General features: G+C 45.1%; 1 protein-coding gene across 4 annotated transcripts in view; it reads right to left on the bottom strand.

Annotated features, from left to right (window-relative positions):
• Positions 1 to 19,905, bottom strand: part of LOC135902333 (midasin) — a 369,755-nt gene that overhangs the window by 312,645 nt on the left and 37,205 nt on the right. For all 4 annotated transcript variants that reach the window (XM_065432311.1, XM_065432313.1, XM_065432314.1 and 1 more), the window contains exons 8-13: positions 19,689 to 19,869; positions 18,469 to 18,739; positions 5,323 to 5,498; positions 3,254 to 3,335; positions 1,296 to 1,411; positions 699 to 829 (exon numbers count right to left, since the gene is read on the bottom strand). In XM_065432311.1, coding sequence (XP_065288383.1) covers positions 699 to 829; positions 1,296 to 1,411; positions 3,254 to 3,335; positions 5,323 to 5,498; positions 18,469 to 18,739; positions 19,689 to 19,869 — 957 coding nt within the window. The remainder of the gene's footprint in view (positions 1 to 698; positions 830 to 1,295; positions 1,412 to 3,253; positions 3,336 to 5,322; positions 5,499 to 18,468; positions 18,740 to 19,688; positions 19,870 to 19,905) is intronic.

Below are 19,905 nucleotides of genomic sequence, written 5' to 3'. Positions count from 1 at the left end.
TCGATGCCACCCGGGCGCATGTTTCACTTCCGTTTTCTGTTCAAAAGGGGCCGCAAGCACGCTATGGATCAGTCACCCCAGCTGATACGGCAGCCAACTTCGTCACTTCTAGCGTTCCCTGATGTCGGCCTGACGCAAGGATCGGACACCCAGTGCCCAAACACTGCAAATCTCAGATTGGCGCAACATCGGCCGGGTCCACATCTGTCAGTACAAGGTTTGTCCGGCTCAACAGGACAGATCACTCTGGCCAAATTCAGAAAGGCAAGAATCAAGATAATCTGTTATTCGCACATCATCAGCCTCCACAAAATTTTTCACAATCGTAGACGCAGGCGTGCCATGCGCGCGGGTAACATTCAACTAGATCGATACAACAATAAGTTCATGGTCAGACAGCCCAGGTTCGATAGAAATATGATTGCAGTTTGGCGGTGCACTGAACATTGGTGCCGAAATAGTGTTTTCCAGGAACGTATGAGCCTCTAAAAAATTAGCATAACTCTATTGGGTCATTTTTTGTGGTCTCGATTGCGAACATTGGCGCCAGGAAAACATATGTAACAAGAATGTATCAACAAGGTTCAAGTGTATTGCGCGAGTTAACTTTTCCTTAACACATTCTTTACATGCAACATTCATAAAAACAAATATCATAATAACAGAAGAAGTTTAATTAAAACATAATTGCACTGTACCCTCGCTCGAATAGCACCAGTGAGCTACCATCCAGCACAGGAGCCAAGCTCTCCAGAGCTTCTCCTTCGGCCAAGTTGATTTCGTCCAACAGAACCCAGGAACCCTCCTTCAGAGCTCTTACAAGGGCTCCCTGCACATAAGAAACCAATGACCTGCATGACAACTCAAGCTGAAGAGGTCAGATTCATTGGCAACCTCAAATCCTCTATAGAAGGTCTTTCAGGCAATGAACTGTGCAAGTGAAACACCTTCAGTATGCACTCATCATGTGTCAATAAACTAATGGGTGGTGCCACTGGGAAAGGCAAACTGTTGATTTCCAAAATGTTTCTAGCATTGAGAGCTCTTATAATCAACTCAACAAAGTGCCATAACAGGAGAGCATGTGGGAACAAAATGCTTCTTGGTGATCATTCTGTTCAGTCATCCACACTGACCAGAGACTGATAATGTATTTCCACTGTGTTGCTTGCAATCGAGTCAGTCCATGCATCCTAACAAAGAGTTAATGCATGAAGAAGGTGCACAAAGAACTGCATCTGTCCCATCTGCCCTTGTTTACTGCTTACACAATCAAGCTTCGGAATGCACCTCACCTCAACAAAAGCAAATGTCAACTTGTTCTCAGCGTGGCGTGCTCGAGCCTCAGCTTTTCGCAACTGCTCCCCAAGCGCACGCCAGCGTTCCAACTGACCCTTGTTGCAGCCCGGCTCTGTGGTGCATGAAATGAAGCAAGTAAACCACACTTGGCAGACAAACATGTTGGTAGGTCTAATGAATGGCAATCAGCTAGTGCAGCATTTCAATGAATCAATATCAAGTTAAAACTAGTTCCATGAAAGAACTTCCACTGCAATCAAACATTTCAAGTAGCCAAAGCAGGTTGTTCAAGAGAATTTCTTACTCCAACACTCTCCAAGTGCCTCATAATCATATTGTGGTTTCGGCATGTAAAACCCCAGAATTTTTTATTCTTTTTAATTAGAGTTCTTCATAAACATTTTAATAGCTCCAGAAGCTCTAAAAAAATATATAATCTATAACAGAACACCACAAACTATAGTTACAACAATGCCTTAAAGGGGCCCTGGACCACATTTTATGGAAGTGGAGAAATACATCTGAAGGTAAAATAGGCTATTTCAGAAATGCTTTGCCACAAAAAGTACTTCAATGCATTCAGCATAAGCGGAGCTATTGGCAATCAAACACACACTTCACGATGCTTCCGCTCATTCTTCAATGCCTTGAACTGCAAAAGATATGGCAAAACGGTGTGTGCCCGCAATGCTCCGCCTAATGAACGTCAATTTTTGAACTGTGTGTCACGATGACGTTCATTAGGCGGAGCATCGCGGGCACATGCTCCGCCTAATGAACATCACCGTGACACACAGTTCAAAAATGTAATTTTGGATGTTAGCGCAGACACCACTACTTCCAATTTTGCCACCTATGACGTGCCAAACGTAAGCCAAACACGTTTGTCCTCAGTGAGCCGCAGTGCGCTTAGCCAGTAGACTCACATGGCACCCCGTGGTGGCCACGGTATCAATGCTACATAGCAGACCACAGCTACATGCAATTGTAGTGTGTATGCACCGCATTTACTTTGTGCAAGACAGGGCTTGAGTGCATTCTGCCACTAATAAGCTCGATTTAGCAAGAAGCTTCGGCTTGTTGGCGATTGATTGAAAAAAAGGATCTAGAGCAAAAAAGACAAGGACACACGAAAGCGACACACACACGGCACTGTCTTACAACAGTTCGGTCATGAAGCCATGAAGGGATAAATAAATATATAGGGTGCTACCATGCGCAATATGTGAATGATCGGCAAAAAACCTGGAACATCATTCGCAATGCTGGTAATGATTGCCACGTACCTACAGAGCACACAGAATGCTTGCCATTCAAACCCTGTCAAGATACGCCATTTCCCGAGACGAAAGTGCAATTGAAGGAGAACTGACGCATGATTTACCAAACTTCCTATTGAAATCTGCCTCAATGATTTCACGTGTCAGCTGTGAACTATGTTTAGCCAGCACTTTGCTTTTTTCCAAGTAGGGCTTACACCCGTGGTCGCGGCAATGATGAGCAGACAATAGTTGGCTTCTTCCGGTACTATCTAATCATTATCAAAATTCGAAAGAAGATTTTCCCTTACTTTAGCCTGTTTATTAAACTTCGTCAACAAATATACACAGTAACAGTACGAAGAAGCGCACTGATCCAAACCCCCGTCTTGATTGACATCAGCTGTTGGCCAATAGCAGCCGCGTATGAAAATCCATTTTATTACGATAGAAAGCAGCTAGAGAAGAGTGATAAGCAGGCTTCTGTTTGAAAGAAAGTTTGAGAGAAAGGTGACTTCGCACTCCACTTGCAAGCCCCACACGCCGCACACGATTGCAAAATTTGGCTGAGATGTTCACAGCAGTGTGTTCTATCCATGGACTGTCTTTTCACCAAGCCCGAGGGGTGGTTCAGGGCCCCTTTAAGTTAGCAAAGGCAGTTCAATCCAATTCCTATTGAAATAAGATTATCTTACTTGAAAGCTTTGACACAGCAGACTTTTGGGTGTGAGACATCAGATCAAACAAGTCACGCCACCGACGCCCAGCAAAACAAGTCTGTAAAGAAGCAACATAAAGCATAAATATGTGTGTCCCCACCAAAATATAACACTACAGTGCTCAAAAATTGTATGCTCAAATGAATTGAGAGAATAAATCTACAAATTATCCAGAATTGTGTTTACACATAACACAGGTGGCGGGGTACTATTGCTCAGTTTAATAAAGCATGTCAACCAGAGTCGACCAAAGAGAAAACTGATCCAGAGTGGAGCTTTCCAACAGCTTTTGCATGAAACACAGGTTTGTGTACATAGTGCCATTGTTACTGCAATACTGATGCTTAATAAGCTGAGGAGTATTCATCAAGGTTCATGCTTACTATAGCTTGAAAGATCCGAGGGCTGTAAACGTGAACTACACAGAATGTGTGGTATGGGACCCTCCGACAGCATGTGGCACAGAGAAGCTTGAGAGAATACAGAATTTAGCTTAGCTGCTCAGTATGTTTCAAGAAAATAAGGTGTAAATTTCAGTATGACAATTGTTCAGAAAGAACTAAAGTGGGAGACCCTATAGAGTCAACAAAAAAGATTCTGTTTGAATCTTTTCCACAGTATCTATCATGGCACAGTCGGTATACAAAAGGAGAGATATATATTGCAACCCTATTATCAGTGACATTATGTTGACCACTCGCTAAAAGTCCGTGAACCTGCTTGAAAGTCAGATTTGATGAAGATGTCCTATGTCCAAAAGCTATTAATGATTGGAATAGACTGCCTTCTGATGCCGTGAGTGTTCTGTCTATAATTGTTTTTGTATTGTTTTTGCAGCCCGTGCTAATTCATTTCTACTTTTGAACTTTGTATATATGTATTTCAATGGAAGTTCTTTTAATATTATTATTATTCTTTTGCATATTATTTTTGTAGCCCATGTTAATTTATTCATGTTGTTGAACTTTGTTTCTATGTATCGTGAAAGAAGTTCTGTTGATATTACTATTGCTTTATAAATTGAAACCCTCCTCCTCGCTACCACTGTAATGCCTTTTTGGTGCTGTGGGTAAAGCACAAATAAATAAATAATAAATACAGTGAAATCCCAATAATTCGAAATCTCTTAATTCAAATTGACAGGTAATTTATACTGCTCCATCGGTCCTAACAAAGTCATATGTATCTGAATAGGAAAGAACTCCCACAAATTCAGACTCCCAGAAGTGTTCAATGGTTATTTTGAACAAAACCAAGCCAAAGGCAAAGGTTCGATGCTTTGCTAGCTATCATAATGTCGCATGCCATAAATATAACAAGGAAAGACACGCAGGAAGCTAAGACCGGACTGGAGCAACCAAAGCAGCGTGTGCCCTTCTTTCCCATTCGGCTTAAAAGGAGCAGGAAGAAAAAAAAAGATGCACTTTCACCTGAAAAACGAAGCATTGATAGCGATAGAAAAACAGTAGGATAACTGCACGAAATTAGGTCCATAGTTTTATTGGCTGTATAAATTATTTATAGTTTATTATAGTTTATAAATTATTTATAGTCCATAGTTTTATTGGCTGTGCAGTACCGTTGCCGGCACTGCACCTACTGCGGCTCGCACTGTGAAATGCCGCGATGAACAGCCCCGGCGTCAGATCTTACCCAGTCCCAAAATTGGATTAATATGGGCTTTAGAGCAAGGTGGATTAAGGTAAAGTTTTAATTTAAGGTGATAACTTAGACAAGTCCTCATGCCTTCACCTTCAAATCATGCAAGGATACTTAAGTGACTATGACCTTTTTCAATGTAAGCCCCACACAACTGATTGGGCGCTAGATTTAAAGGTGCTCTCCTTCGTTCAAACTCTCTTTCATTAAAACAAATTTCTGGTCCAGAGTTCACATTAAGGAGACGCTACTGTAATGTTGCTGCAAGCTGCACAAGGAAAGTGGTATTGAATTTCATACACTAAACATACAACAACAAAGTTAAGGTTGCAACAGGAATGAGCTAATTAGAAAAAAAGACAGAATGACTAGGAGACACCACTCACAGTGATGTGGCTGAGGAACTTCGCATTCTGAGTCTGTGAGAATGTGGCATTAAAGAGTTCCTCAAATGCCTCCCGAACTGGGGACAACAGAAGCTTGATGTCAACAGGCTTGAAGCCACCAAGTAGGTCACTGCTGTCGCTTTGCTGACTCATGTTGAGCACCACTAAAGTGTGACCTGCATAAACCAAACATGACCACCTGTTGCATATAGAAACCAGCCTTCCCATTCAAGTACATTTTATATTGAATTTGCACAATGCTGACAACCCTGTGCTGTAGACACATGATGCTAGTTTTCAGCCGCCATTGTGAGGAATAGACACAAGCAGGCTTCAGTAGCAGGTTACCTGCTCCATTGCGTACATGTATGTTTCATGCTGTTTCTACAGCGTTCTTTCACTGAAACTCGACATGTCGACCTATAGCTGCATGCTGCTATACAAGCAATTCGTCTACATGTATAGTTCCAGCCGTAAGATATACATAAGTGCGCAAGATTCAGTATGGCATTCAATGCACCAACTTCACCTGTGAACTCAGCCACTTCGTGGACGTGCAAAACATTCAGCTGTATTTCGCACTAATTGTAACAGTTAAGTGCAGCATGTTTGATTCAACAATCACACAGTATATTTAAAGGAATGTGTACAGCATTTTTCACACTAACGAGCTACAGCACGCTGTTGTAATGAGATGCACCACCTGCCTAAAACAGTGGAGGCAACAATAGTCACCTCTCTTGAGCTAAGAATGATATGCAATAAACAGTCGCCACAAGAAGGCGGCCAAAAATTCTAGCGTTTGTGAGACCACTTCAGCTGTGTGAGAATATCATCACGTGAAATTGCTACACCAGTACACAAGATATTGCAGCAAGTCAAACTTCTTTATTTGCTTCCATATTTTGTGTGTAGTTTACTCTGATGAAATCCTGAATGACATTAGACTTGACAAAGTTGTAGAGCGGAACCCCAGTAATGCGTCCCCCAATTATGCAACATCCCGGGCTTCACGACAGATTAGCACAGTCCCAGCAAACTCTCCATAGAGACAATGCATTAGAAGCCTCATTTTTATGAGCCAAGATTATGCATGTCCCGTCTCATACAACGACCAGTGTGAAGCCAGGAACCCAACGGCGAACCTTGCACCGTACCCTCCGTCAGGAGGGGGAGAGCGCACTTTTGCATGCAGAGAGATCCAACTGGGTCCAGCCAGTTCCAGCACAGCGTTCTTGGCTGCCATGGAGGAAAAAAAAAATTGGAGACCATCATACGACAAGCTTGATGACTGGTTGTAGAAAGAAGAATAAACTAGGAGGGAGAATAGCGTCACGCAGCAAGCCTTCACAAGCAAAATCTGTGAAGCCATCCCTTTTGCTAAAGTACACTATACTATCACCTTTTCTCTCTCATAAAGCCTGCCTGACATGCAATCCTCTGCTCAGCAGCATGCTCTGCAGACTAGGCCCAGTGTGCTTGCTTTCCAGTAGGTTTTATTTGACATGCAGATGTTTGGGTGTTTTGCTAGCTTCGCCAACCACTCTCTGCACATTTCCTCTCTACATGCTTGTGCAACTTCTCTGTTTTTTGCAATGTGTACATTTATAGCCTTGCCTTTGTTGTAATGCGCAAGTACAACAGCCACACGTCGCCGTCCTTCTTACTGTTTTTTTCGGACAAGCGTGTGCTGAGCGTGGGTTCCTCACCGTAGCATGACGGTCGTAAACGCTAAATCATACCATGACATGATGTTAAAGCGTTGAGCCACATTACTTGTCTTCAAATTTCTTACAGAACGCTCCCTCCTAGTATTGTTCCTATTTCCCTTCCTCCATGTCCACTGCCCTGTTACAATATAGCCCTGTGGCTCTGTCTCGTTTCTATCCCTTGCCCCTATACACACTGCTCAACCGCCACCTGTCTTTGTTGCACTTTCGCACTCTTGACATTTTCTCTCAGCGCTCCTATCACGAGGGTCCTCAATGTTTTCTCTTCATCAGTCGTGATCAGAGTGAACAGCACTCAGAGAGCCAAGGAACTGAATCGTGTCCGTGTACATCCTCAGTGGTGTGTCAGCAACTGCAATGCACAATGTCGGGGAAACAAACAGCACTGTCGCTCGCAGACAAGCTGAAGATTATCTAAGATGCGAAGAAATGACATGGAGCCACAAAGGCGAGCATTACCCAAGATTCCAGAAAATCCATGAAAGAAGGATACCACAATGACTGAGTGAACCAATTCCTATATGCAACACAGAAAGAAAGAACAGCGACAAAATCAGGGGCAATATTCTTCGGCAATCACGTTGGGAGATGCAGTAAACCCTCATTATAAAGAATTGAAATGGATGACGAAAAAACCCGACATTAGCGGTAATTCGATAAGAACAATTACTCCATAAAAGCTAAAAAAGATAGAGCTGAAATAGCATAACTCTGTGGACATCTAATACGAGTGCCAAGTCACGCATTTTCAATCGCGACGGAGCCAGATCGAATTTCTCCGTCACAATTCGCTTTGCGCAAACTGCAGGAGAGGGCCAATACAGTCTTGGTTTACGTGACATTGGGCATGCCAGGCACGCAAAAGGCGCCACCAGGTAACATTTATCTGTCTCATTGTGCACTACTTCAACAGCTCCACGGCACCACTCATTACTGATAACGCACAAGTGCTACGTGGAGGAAAATGGCGCATCGACAGATAGGGCTGCTCACTCACTCGGCACAAATAAGACCCCTGAATAAATTTAAAGGTAGCGATATTCTTTTATCTTGTCAACCAAGCCAGCTGGCGAGGGCATGTAAGGAGTTCTGGGGTTTTTCGTGCTTGCAGTCAGTGGAGTGGAGTCACGTGGTTGCATTCGCGCCATTTTCATAGAAACAAACATGCAAAAGGCTGCGTGCTGCCAGCCTCACCTTTGGTTTTCTTGGTTTTTTGTTTTGACTTGCACCAACAAATGACAGTTGCTCTTTATTGCGGTGTGCAGCCCCGCGATACCTGTAATTGTGGATCTGGCAATAGCGACGATCGGCATGCTGCACAGCGCAATCGGCACGCTCAAAAAGATCATATTGAGAGGGCAAGCAGTAAAGGAAGGCGCATGCAGTGAGGAGGGGCCATGAGCGCCGCCATGAGTGTGCACCGACTCACCACTGATAATGTGTGGGCAGCATGGAGGAAAAAGGTGCATAGGTGATGCAATGGCGTGGCTGGCGACGGAGAGAGTCACTTGGACATCCAGCATGGAACATTTCACTAGGCGCAAAAGGCATTGAGTGCCACCGTCAGTGCACATATGCCCATTCACAGTGGAGCAGCTTATCGGTATGCTCCAAGTAATCTGGTTTATAATGCAGGCGTTTGGAGTCAGGACTGGGAGAAATTTCGAATAATGCGATAATTCAAGTAAATCAGTTTCGCTATAACAAGGATTTACTCTAGTTTCACTTTAACAAGATTTCACCTGGCTCGGCGCTAGACACATCCACATATACGGCTAACAGCATTATTGGTGCTGTGTGAAGCTTACGATTTTCGCATAGTGCCAAGAGCACTATCAGCCATATGCAGTACTTTCATTAATTCAAGCCTGATGGGACCAACGATACTGACCTAATTATCAAACAGGTGAAATTAAACAAGATGCAGAAAAATTGCCAAAACACACCGCTGATTCATTTAGCATTATTTAACTCATCCAAAAGAAATGTGTACCCTATGTGTTCAAAGTAGAAAACTAATTTAGAAATGACTTAAAGCCACTAAAGGGTCATTATTGGGTCACCATATTTGTCAGGTGCATGCATGCAGACTGGTCAAGTTCAAATTATCCGGCAAATGCGAATTTTAGGATATAAATATTGAATTTTTGAGCCACTTTCTTATAATGTCACGCAGGAGCGCCGCGGCAGATGCTGTGACAGTGCTGTCTACCGAACGCCAACCAAACTGTGCTTCGCTGGACACCCGACGTATGGTCACATGATGGTTCGGCGAAACGATGCAGCAGATCTGTCCGACGTGGGGACTGTGTGGGTTGGTCTTGTCATCCGCTCGCAGAAGGCTACTTGATGCCAGAGTACCGCCCTTGCATTAGGTAGTTAAGGTTCAAGTACACTAGTTGAACACAATGCATGTCGCGAAACGAGACAGCAGCTATCAAAACATGCTCCCGCTAAGCTGGCCGAAGGGCCATGATACAGGGATCGACCAGTTCTGCCCCAAGGAGCAACAAGGACTTTTTTGGCTGGTCAAGGATGGCTGCGCCTCCAACGTCAGCGTAGTATTTACGCCTGCTGACCATTCCGCCGAGGAAACACATTTAGCCAATGTAGTTGCTTGTTATCAGTTTTCGCTTTCGATAGCTCATGCCTCTTATTTCAGGTGTTCAAGGTTGTTTGGAGCTTTGAAAGTGCAAACATTTTCTGTGCAGGTCTTATATCCCCTGTTACAGTTCGGGACGAAGTATCAGCACCCCATTGTCAACTATTAGTGAATACCTACGTGGTGAACACTTACATCATAGAGGAGCAGTAGAGGAACTGTAGAACTTACAAAGTGATGCTTCTGACTGCCCGAAGCGAGCAGCAGATGCGACTCTGCTCTCCTGTTCTGTATCTCCAGCCCCTTTGGGCACAGCCAAAGGTGCTGCAGAAATATAATTAAATTTTGTTTCCCCGCACAGTAGCTATGTATCACATACTCTGATCATCGTTTTTTATGGTGCCCATTTATTAATAAACTGGAGCAAATTCTTTCGCTTTTGCTACATCAAAAAAATTTGAAAAGCACAAAGTGTAGTTTTCTATATGTGCCTGGCAATGGTTGCAGATCGTCTGCTCTTTCTCAAGTGTACTAGTTTATGCATTTGATCCTCAATATAAATCTTGAAAAAACAAATTGGTACTAAAATGGCCTACAGGTCTTTTATTCCTTGCCTTTATAGCAATTGCTATGATAGGGTGGACGTCTCATTTTCCCTAAATTAATTCTCTCCACAATGCAGGTTTCCGCAGAACTATTACATCAAACCCTTGCCTTTGCTTCGAGTTGTTGACAGATTCGACTTCACCCTGCTGCCTGCTAGCTGCCTGGTTAGCTCTGATGGTAGAGCAGCTGCCCCGGAAAGGCGGTGGTCCCGGGTTCGAGTGCCGGAACAGGACGAATTTTTATCAACAGTGAGGCTTTTCTTTCGAAGAACCCGTATGGGTTTCCTTTGTAGAAACTACAATTGGGTGGACGTCTCATTTTCCCTTAATTAAAGACTTCTTATGTGTCTGCTGTTAGATTGCCGGTGTCTCATGGGTTATTGTATGAGGTGGGACTTCCATAATCGAGGAGGCATTTCCTCATGCCAACAATGCTGGCTGCCACCTCAAATGAGAGCAATGCCGCAGATGCTGCCATGCCTCTGATTACGTTCACGGATGCTATGAAGCATCAACAACATATGAAGATTCGCCCGAGCAGTTGGCGAAGCACCCAAAGAAAAGTGTGCATCAATTAAACTCTACTGCGAACCACGTACACTGGGCCAGACCCACCGGGTCCAGTCTTATACATTTATTTTGGAGCCGGCAGGAATCCCATGAGCCTAGTGTTCTAAGTCAGCTTCGCTGCAATGGGGCTGTGTTATGCCATGAAGGATAAGTAAAATGTTGCAGTCAAGCATATTAACAGTTGAAAGGGGCCAATGTCACAAAATATTGTACATGTCTCTTAATGAACATGCGTGCGTGCACCATCCTTGGTCACAGTATGAGCGCTGAGACATCTATTAACTGTAATGGCAGCCATTCCGAGCTGTTTCTGACAAAGCTGTGGCGATTGGTGGCCTCCCTCACAGTTACCTTTTCCAGGCTGTTACGTTTTATTTATTTTTTTTTTTCCACAGTCCCTTCAAAATTTACCAACAGGGTTCCACTGTATAACGATATCTTATTCACCGCATATCGGATATAATGATCAAAATTTTGCTTTCTGCATGTTGTTTTCTATGCAGAATAATAGTGACATTTGCATTGCTAAATTTCCCTTAAACGAACGAGGCCAAGACAGGGCGATAAGTTTACCTACGCAAGCTCGTGTCTGCCAGCATTACCGTGCAGCGCGTTCCGCCCGCACACCGATTGCAAAAGCCACGGTAGAGTGTACTAAAATGCGGGAGTGGGTACAACGGACGCCTTGGCAAGCGCCAAGGGCGATGCAAAGAACAGTGAAATTGTGGCGGTGCTGCCGTTGCCTTATCCTCCTTAAGCTCCTTTCCACACTCTCAGCAAGCACAGAAGCAGCCCCAAAGCAGCTGACAGCCCAGTTAGTAGAAGATGGTGCCAACAAAGTGCAAAACTGTATCCCTTTGTTGCTGCAAATTTTGCAAGGCTTAAAGAAGTAAGAGCCCCTACAGGATCATGACAGCTGCAACCCGGGGCCATGCCTATAGACGAAAAAGGCAGGATTGTGCACCAGGGGAAAACCTGCTCATGATAGTGAAACCAACAAGGTGGAAGCCGCTGACACTACCAAGCTCTGAGACCAACCACATCACTACTGATGATGAAACAGGTGGAGTATTGATGGAGGCGTTTCGGAGTGCAGATAGTGCTTCTTCATTCTGCAAAGTGATATCCGACAGGGAAATTGTTGTTGCAACAGATGGCGGTGTAGCGCGATGGAGACAACGACAGCAGTGGCAGTGACAAGATCGACAATGGCCTATCTTTGACACAGACCCCGATCAAGTTGCTTATTGATTTCACGCACGATAAATTGCTGCCGCCAGTGTTCAAGCAGCAAGTGGATGCGATGCACACTACTTTCTGACTATTTCAGCGCCCCTAATGCCCGACATGATATTTAGAGGTACAGTAAAATCTCAATATGACGAAGTCGATAAAGTCGGCAATTTGCGTTGTTATATTAAAATTTCATTGTAATAAAATTAGACCTTTTATACATATAAATACAGCCGTCGATCTATTTTCTTACACAAAAAGGGGCCGCACAATTTTCCGAATTATTGGGCAATCGACAAAAGCAAATTTGAATAAGAAATTGATTTATTTTGATAAATTTGGGAATTGACAACAAATGATATGGTTTCATGCCACGCACGTGGATGATATTGCCACGCGCTTGGGCCATTTGCTCCCAGAAGAAGATGAGGATGGGCTGGCTCACGAGCTCATGCCTTGGTCTTTGGTCGGTGCTGCGCTGCCCCTTCAACGACTCATACCTAAACGGCCTCTTTTAGAAGTCCTCTATCAATTAAATGTGACATTTTTCTGGTGGAGGTGCTAGGTAATCTCGACCCATGCAACAGACCCCTCCTAACAGCAGGAACGCTAGACCGACACCAGAGCTCACATCAGTACACCGCACCAGCCGGAGAATCCTGGGATTGGCTCCTAAGTTTGAGCCTTTACCTGCGAGGGCAACAATGATGGCAGGTATGGATGCTACATCCCGTACTACCACAACTAACTCTGCGATGGTTGCTCCGGTGCCTCCTCATTACACGCTGCAAAAACCATGTGTGCCAAATCCCTTCCGTGGCGACCTTGGACATGGAAGGCTGGCTGGCAGACTTAGAGCGTGTAGCGGAGTTCAATGGATGGGACAACGAATCGACGCTCCGAAACGTCTACTTAAGCCTCTTGGACGATGCTCGAACGTGGTTCCAGAATGGCGATCGTCTTCTGACATTATGGCATGAGTTCTGTCGCAGCCTCTTGGACACCTGCACCAGCTCCGATTGCCGGAATTGAGCAGAATGGGCCCTCCAATCTCGCATTCAGAAACCCAATGAGAGTGTGGCTATGCACATGAAAGATATGGTGAGTCTATTCAGGCGAGCTGACCCTACCACGTCTGACAAGAAGCTGCGTCACTTGATGCAAGGTGTGGAAGAGCAGCTCCTTGGTGGAATCGTTCGTAGCCCGCCCAAAACGGTTGCAGAGTTTCTCACGGAAGCCGCTACCATGGAAAAGGCCCTGCACCAGCACTCACACCAGTACGATCGGCAAGTGAATCTCTCCTCTGCTACCAGTGAACTAGGAGCTCTCACGACTGACGTGGAGTCACTTCACGAGATTATCTGATCGATAGTCTGCAATGAGCTGCGACTGCTGCATCAGGTGCAGCAGCCTTTAGCCAACTTAATGGCTAGCGTCGTGCGTGACTAAGTGCAGCATGCGCTTCGCTTATCACGTTACAAAGCATCACTTCAGGCTACTCCACCACTTCAGGCGTTCACAACTTCAACTAAACCCCGACACACACCACACTGACATTTTAAGAGGCACTGTCCTATTGCCGGCGACGCCTCCTAGCGTGAACGAATACCAGCGTGCTACTTATATCGACGCATTCAGGCGGCCTATCCTTGCACCAGCGCCGCTACCTGCCGTCGCCCCGTATGCCATGTTTTAGTCCGTGCTGGCAGTTCCTTATGTTGGAGAGGCTCGACCAGCAATACGTAAATCGGACATTTGGCGCATGCCCGACCGATGACGGTTCTGTGACCACAGTGGTGAGGCAGGTCATGTCAACCAGAAGTGCCAGTACCACTGCCTTGAACTCCAGGAGTTTCCTGTTAATTCACCCCGATCTCGTTTCAGACAACGCCCACTTGAGATTGAAGATTTCATCGACCGACAGTGCGCACCACCATCATCAAGGCGCCAGTCGCGATCGCCGTCACCACAACCATTCTATTCGAGAGGTACAAGTCGGATGTCATAAGGACGATCTTCGGGCGGCCTATCCCTGCACCAGCGCCGCTACCTGCCGTCACCCCGTATGCCCTCGCCTTGAAAACTAACGTCAGCGACCTTTCGAGGCGAGGCCACTGACCCTTGACGTGCGCAAGACCTCCAATCGACGCGACCTCAGACCAACGGGGACTTGATGACACCGGTGTCTCAGGCTGAAGACCCCTTTTCAATGAACATACCTGTGCTGATCGACAGTCGAAATGTTACTGCTTTAATAGATACTGGCACTGACTACTCGATTCTTAGTGGAAAACTGGCAAGCAGTTTAAAGAAGGTTGTTATGCCTTGGACAGGGGTGTAAGTACGGACAGCTAGTGGACATGCCATCAAACCACTTGGTGTGTGCCATTCTCGTGTAAAAATTATGGTATGGAGGTAAAATGAGGTATAGAAATGAGAGACAGATGCAGCAAAATACAGAAATAGAACCGACAACTTGGCAGCAGCGGCAGAACACTTGACAGAAAAATTCGCTAGTAAGAAATGCAATGCAGGTATACATTGACCTGTAGAGAAGCAGATAACTTGACACAACATTTACAGTTCTGTCACTACTGCTAAGTGAATCAGCCGGTGACGGAAATGCTCCTCTTGTAAACTGCATCTTGTCATGTGGTAGGATGCAGTAGTAGCACGCATGCGCACAACAGCATGCAGGTGCAGCTCGTTCCATGCCAACCTTGTGTCCAAGCTTGGGTATCACCGTCGAAAAAAATGCATGTGAGCGTATACAGAAGCACATAATTTAACACAATGTTCACAGTTCTCTCGCAACTGCCAAGTCACGACGCAACTAAGCAAAGCCAGCCACGCTTTCGTGTGCACTCTGTCCCTGCGGCTGGTAGCGCCACCTGCACTGGGACTACGCTATCAAGAAAAGCGCAAGCAGTGGGGAGCGAATACTTTACCTGCCTCTCGCTCCAACGAGTCACCGAAACTCGACACTATGCAACCTTCAATACTAAGGCACAGAAAGACAGCTTATATGGTGCTACGCTGTCTTGGCAAGCCCACTCTTTGCACATGCGGCAGATTACCTCTAAAGCAGGGTGCATGGCTGCGTATGTGCTCAGCCACACTTACAGCCATGCGCAGCCACGGCCGAGGCGTGCTCCAACTTACCCGCCACTCCATCCCCCAGCCCTACGTACACGCCTTCATCGCATTACCACAAGCTCGCTGCCCTGCCCCTCTTTCTCTTTGCTTGCATGGGAAGGCGACACTCGTGAAGCCACCATCTTTCTTGTTTCACGCTCGCACATTTTCACTGGCACCTAAAGTACTAAGTGTGCGGGGGTGCGGTAGGATCTTATTGCACTAGGACTTTATATCAAACATGATGCGGCTCCACTTCCAGGCTGTCTACCAAGTTGACATTTCCAAATTCCCTGAGTTCTCCAGGATTTCCCAGAGTGCCTCTGCGAAATTCCCTGAGTGATGCAGAACTATGTTTTATGTCAAGACGGGCTGAAACCATACCGCCCGATGCTGTCACTCTCTAGTAAGCATATGAAAAAAATTTAAAAAACACGACTCAATCCAATTGGAATACTAAGGAGTAGTGTTTATGTTATTCAAAAAGAGAATAGAAGGGAGGGGTTAGTAAAATGCATAGCAAATAACATGTCTCCGAAAAAATGCAAATGGGGTCGGACATTCTCAAATACGAATAAAAAGGAGATGCATATAGAAGCAAATATTTTCTAATTTGGGCCATTTCAATCAATTGATAGCAAGCCCTGTGGTATGAGGCCCGAACTTTGTCACAGTTGAGATTCCCTCTCAACAGCTTCGTAAGTCAACCTCAACTGTCCTGATATACTCTCACCCCGCAGATGACGCCTCAGTGTTGTGTTTCACTACTTTAAAGAGTTTACTTTGGTTTGTATGAGGGACACCTGCACCTCAACATCACAAAACAGCGGCAGCATGCTTCCTTTCCTGTTCATTCCTCAATGCATAGGTTCTTTCTGGTCTTGTCCTCCTTCCACCGCTTGTTCGCCCCACGGATCATTTGAAGCCTCTTCTTGGTCAGTTTCACAGTCCACGTCCGATTTTTCGAACTCTCTAAGGGCCACGAAAACTTCCAAAAAATCGCCCAGTTGGAAAAAATAAATGCATGTCATTACTGCCCTTAGGGCCTCAAACCGCCACAGGCACATTCGAAAACACTCTGAAGGCGTGCCAGTACACATATTAGGCATATTGGTGCTCATACTGTGACAGGAAATACCGGGTACACGCGTGTATAATTAAATAAATACTGTGTCCCGTGGCAATACTGTGTCCCGTGGCAAGTGTGTCCCACGCTTGTTATGTTTCACTGCAATACTTTTACGTATGCTTCACCAACTAACATTTCTGTACAAAGGCGAAGCTAACTTTCGGGAACCAGTATTATGCAACACACCGTGATTTCCAAGCTTCTAAGTCAATCGCGAGGACCACAAACGCGGAGTTCATGCCATTCCTGACAGCAGAGAATTATTTCAATAAAAAACACGGCACCCAATAACAAGAACCTTCATAGCGAACGTCGAAGCAGCTAGGCCTAGCATTGCCACAGTGGTGGCTACGGCTGCCAGTGGATCTCTACGTGCTAGAGCGCCGGTTCGAGGTGGCGAGGTAATCAAAATGGCAGCGGCAGTGACTTTGATTAATGTCGTTTCAGACCTGCAGTCACGGCAAAACATCCGGAAAATCAAACGGCCAAGAGTTCTTGTGTCCGAAATTTCAGATGTTTTGATACATTGACTCTATGGGGTACATGGTGATGCCGCGAAGCCATCCAAATTATCAGGAATGGGGAAAGTCGGTCGTTGACTGTACATTGGCAACTCCTCCAGCCGACGACAGGGCGTCAAAGACAATTCATTACGATTCCTATGTGTCACTCAAGCCAGCATTACTGCAACTTTCGACCCTTTCAATAAAACTGCAGCAAATTTTCCCTGATAGAGGCACAGATTCCCTGAGTTTTTCCAGACTACTTAAAATCCGTGAGAATTCCCGGTTTTCCCGGTTGGTAAACACCCTGACTTCAACGTTATCCCGCGGTGTGCGATTTGAAAGGTGCATTTGAAAGCAGCCGCTTGTAATTCAAACATTTGACGACCTGTGTCCGCAGAAGTTTCCACAAGGTTATCCATAATACTCTGTCGTCGAAGCGGCCTGAGACTAAGCGAAAGCCGTTTACACAATCATTTGCTGCGAACGAAGTGCATTTTACAAAAGCAACGCCAAATTCAGTTCGAAGCGGGCAGCCAGGACCGCCGCCATGTTGATGGCTAATTCCTTCCCATCATTCCTAATGCGACGATCCTGCGTTTACATGCTCAGCGAGAGTCGAGTCGTGCCCGTAAATCTACCCTCGCCTGGCGCATTAATGCGATGCGCCTTCCTAGCGCATTACTGCTGTTTACATGAATGTGATGCGCTAGAAATGCGATGCGATGCGACACTGTCACATTCATGTAAACGCGGCTTGTGACGCTAGAATTATACTACTTTTTTTTTTCTTTTTTCAGTCCTGAGAAAGTCGTATAATCAGGGTTCACCTATCTCCTCCAGTCAAAGTCTCCCCATTGCCCATTACTGCTCTACAGCAGTCAACAATGGCTTCGTGAAGCAAACGTAGGAGCATGCTGAGATATTGTGCCTATCCAGTTGCAGGGAACCAAAACTTGCGTTTGTAGGGCCATGTTATGTGACAAACACACTATGTGCATGTCAGTACATTACAGCAAATGCAATGAGATCTGTAGCAGAGTTCATGTGGCCGACAAATATTTGCACGTGCCGGGCACTTGCCCGCCTGTCTATCTTTCCAATGGTGACCAGAACCCAACATGTGCACAGGGTTGACATCATGCAAAAGGTCTATATTTAATTCATGACAACATCCTGCAATGGGGCACAATGCAATGTGAGAGGTGATCAATGAGAAATGTCAAGAAAGGCAAAGAGGTCATCCAATAAAAAAAAGACGTTATTGCCTTAGCAATATTGCATTATTGACCTACTAGCTATGCTGTAGCAAACGGCACAACATTATTAACAAGTAAACTTTAAATAAATTTTTCTTGATTCAGATGTCATAGAGTGTACGTTTGACACATCTTACATTAAAAAGCAGTGTGAAAAACAGGACAAGTAAGGGGACACGGATGCAGGACTGTCCTCTCGCTTGTTTTCTTTTTCATGCTGTTTTTTTTTTTTCATGGTGATAACTCAACAACTAGTTCACCTTTGCATTCTACTGCAGTACATTTTACATCATTCATAAGTTGTGTTTGGTTATGTGATTGATAGGCCAATTACATAACCAACAGCAATGCTCATACAAGTCTATACTTCCTGTGCCTACCTGTGAGCTCAGCCAGATGCTGAACAGCCGCTGTTTTTCCAACGCCTGTCTCACCGACAAGCAACACGGGTTCCTTATTGGCTACTGCAGCTGCCAACTGCTCAGTCAACACCAAGGCATGCCGTGTCCCAGCAAAGGTGCTTCGTTTTGTAGCTGTTGACAATGGGTCTTTTGTTTGAGCTCTTCGCCGGGGCAACACAACACGACCCACAGTCACTAATGATGCAGACTCCTTGACCTCTGGTTTGTTCATTGTGCAAAGAAAGAGTGCCTGCAAAGATTCAATTGAGCAATGTGAGCTGCATCAAAAGAATATAAACCCAAAGCATTTTTCAGGGCAGCAGAATGCAGTATGACAAACAAAAAAGTGCTGAGGTGATACACTATAAAAATATTTATACCTTTAAGGGCATACCTTTTCCCCAAACAATAATCGTCATCTGTCCTGCTAGCGTTTCTTTTCTAGAAAACTCTGCACTCGCAACTTTTCTGTCAGGAATGCTATGTCCCACTGATAATGCACAATGCATTCATGACCTGGCACACAGCATTAAAGGAAAGAAAAAGGCACTCGAGATAGATCATAATTATTATTTGAGAACAAGATATGCCCAAAGAGTCTGAACTTTGAGTGTAACTGTGTTATAAACAATAACTGATTTTTATCACAGCTACAGCTATATGAACTCCTTCTTTTTTTTTTCCCCTTGGTGTGAGAGTGTAGAAGGCATAAAGTGATTAAAATCATTGAGAATTTGTGTTGCAGCCAACTTAACTCATCTGTTCACCAAACGAATGAGAAAACAACAATTTTGACCTGTAGGTAGCAGTGAGGATCAAACCCAGGCCACATCAAACATGTGTAACTGAATGTCGCACACAATGACAAGAAAGCCGTCTTCCAAGGGTCAAGGCTACGACAGTCACACAAGCCTTATTTGCTTCATGTTGACACATGTCACTAGTCAGGCTGCATGAATGAAGCACAACATAAAGCAAGGTGGTCACAAATTTTCTGCCCGACTAGGATGGTAAAGAAACAATGAAATTATTATTGCCATTGAAAATATCATTTTCAGGCTGCCAGATTATTCGAACGTTTTTAGCAGCCCATCTATGCCTGAGAAATCAAGTCAGTGACTGTATCTGTAACAAAGCATGCTACTGCCCATCCATAAGCTAAAATCTGTCCTTCCCACATTAGTTGTGCAAGTGCAGACCTGCGACTTGGTGAGTCCAAGAAGTGCTCCACACTGCTGAGCCAGAGCCTGCCTCTTGGCCTGATCCCGGATGCTCTGGCAGAGGCAGTCCATTGTGTCCTGGAATGTGTGCTCAGCAGCGTGCGTCCCCTCCAGAGAGAAGCCACGCAGCGCAAGGCGCTGACACAGCTTCAGCAGATCCCTGCATACCAGTTCAACCACCCAGCCCATCAGGATC

Source organism: Dermacentor albipictus, chromosome 5 (genome assembly GCF_038994185.2).
Source record: "Dermacentor albipictus isolate Rhodes 1998 colony chromosome 5, USDA_Dalb.pri_finalv2, whole genome shotgun sequence".
NCBI classification, from domain to species: Eukaryota; Metazoa; Arthropoda; class Arachnida; order Ixodida; family Ixodidae; genus Dermacentor; species Dermacentor albipictus.
Note: the sequence above shows the minus strand (reverse complement) of the source record. Positions and strands in the feature narration are given on the sequence as shown.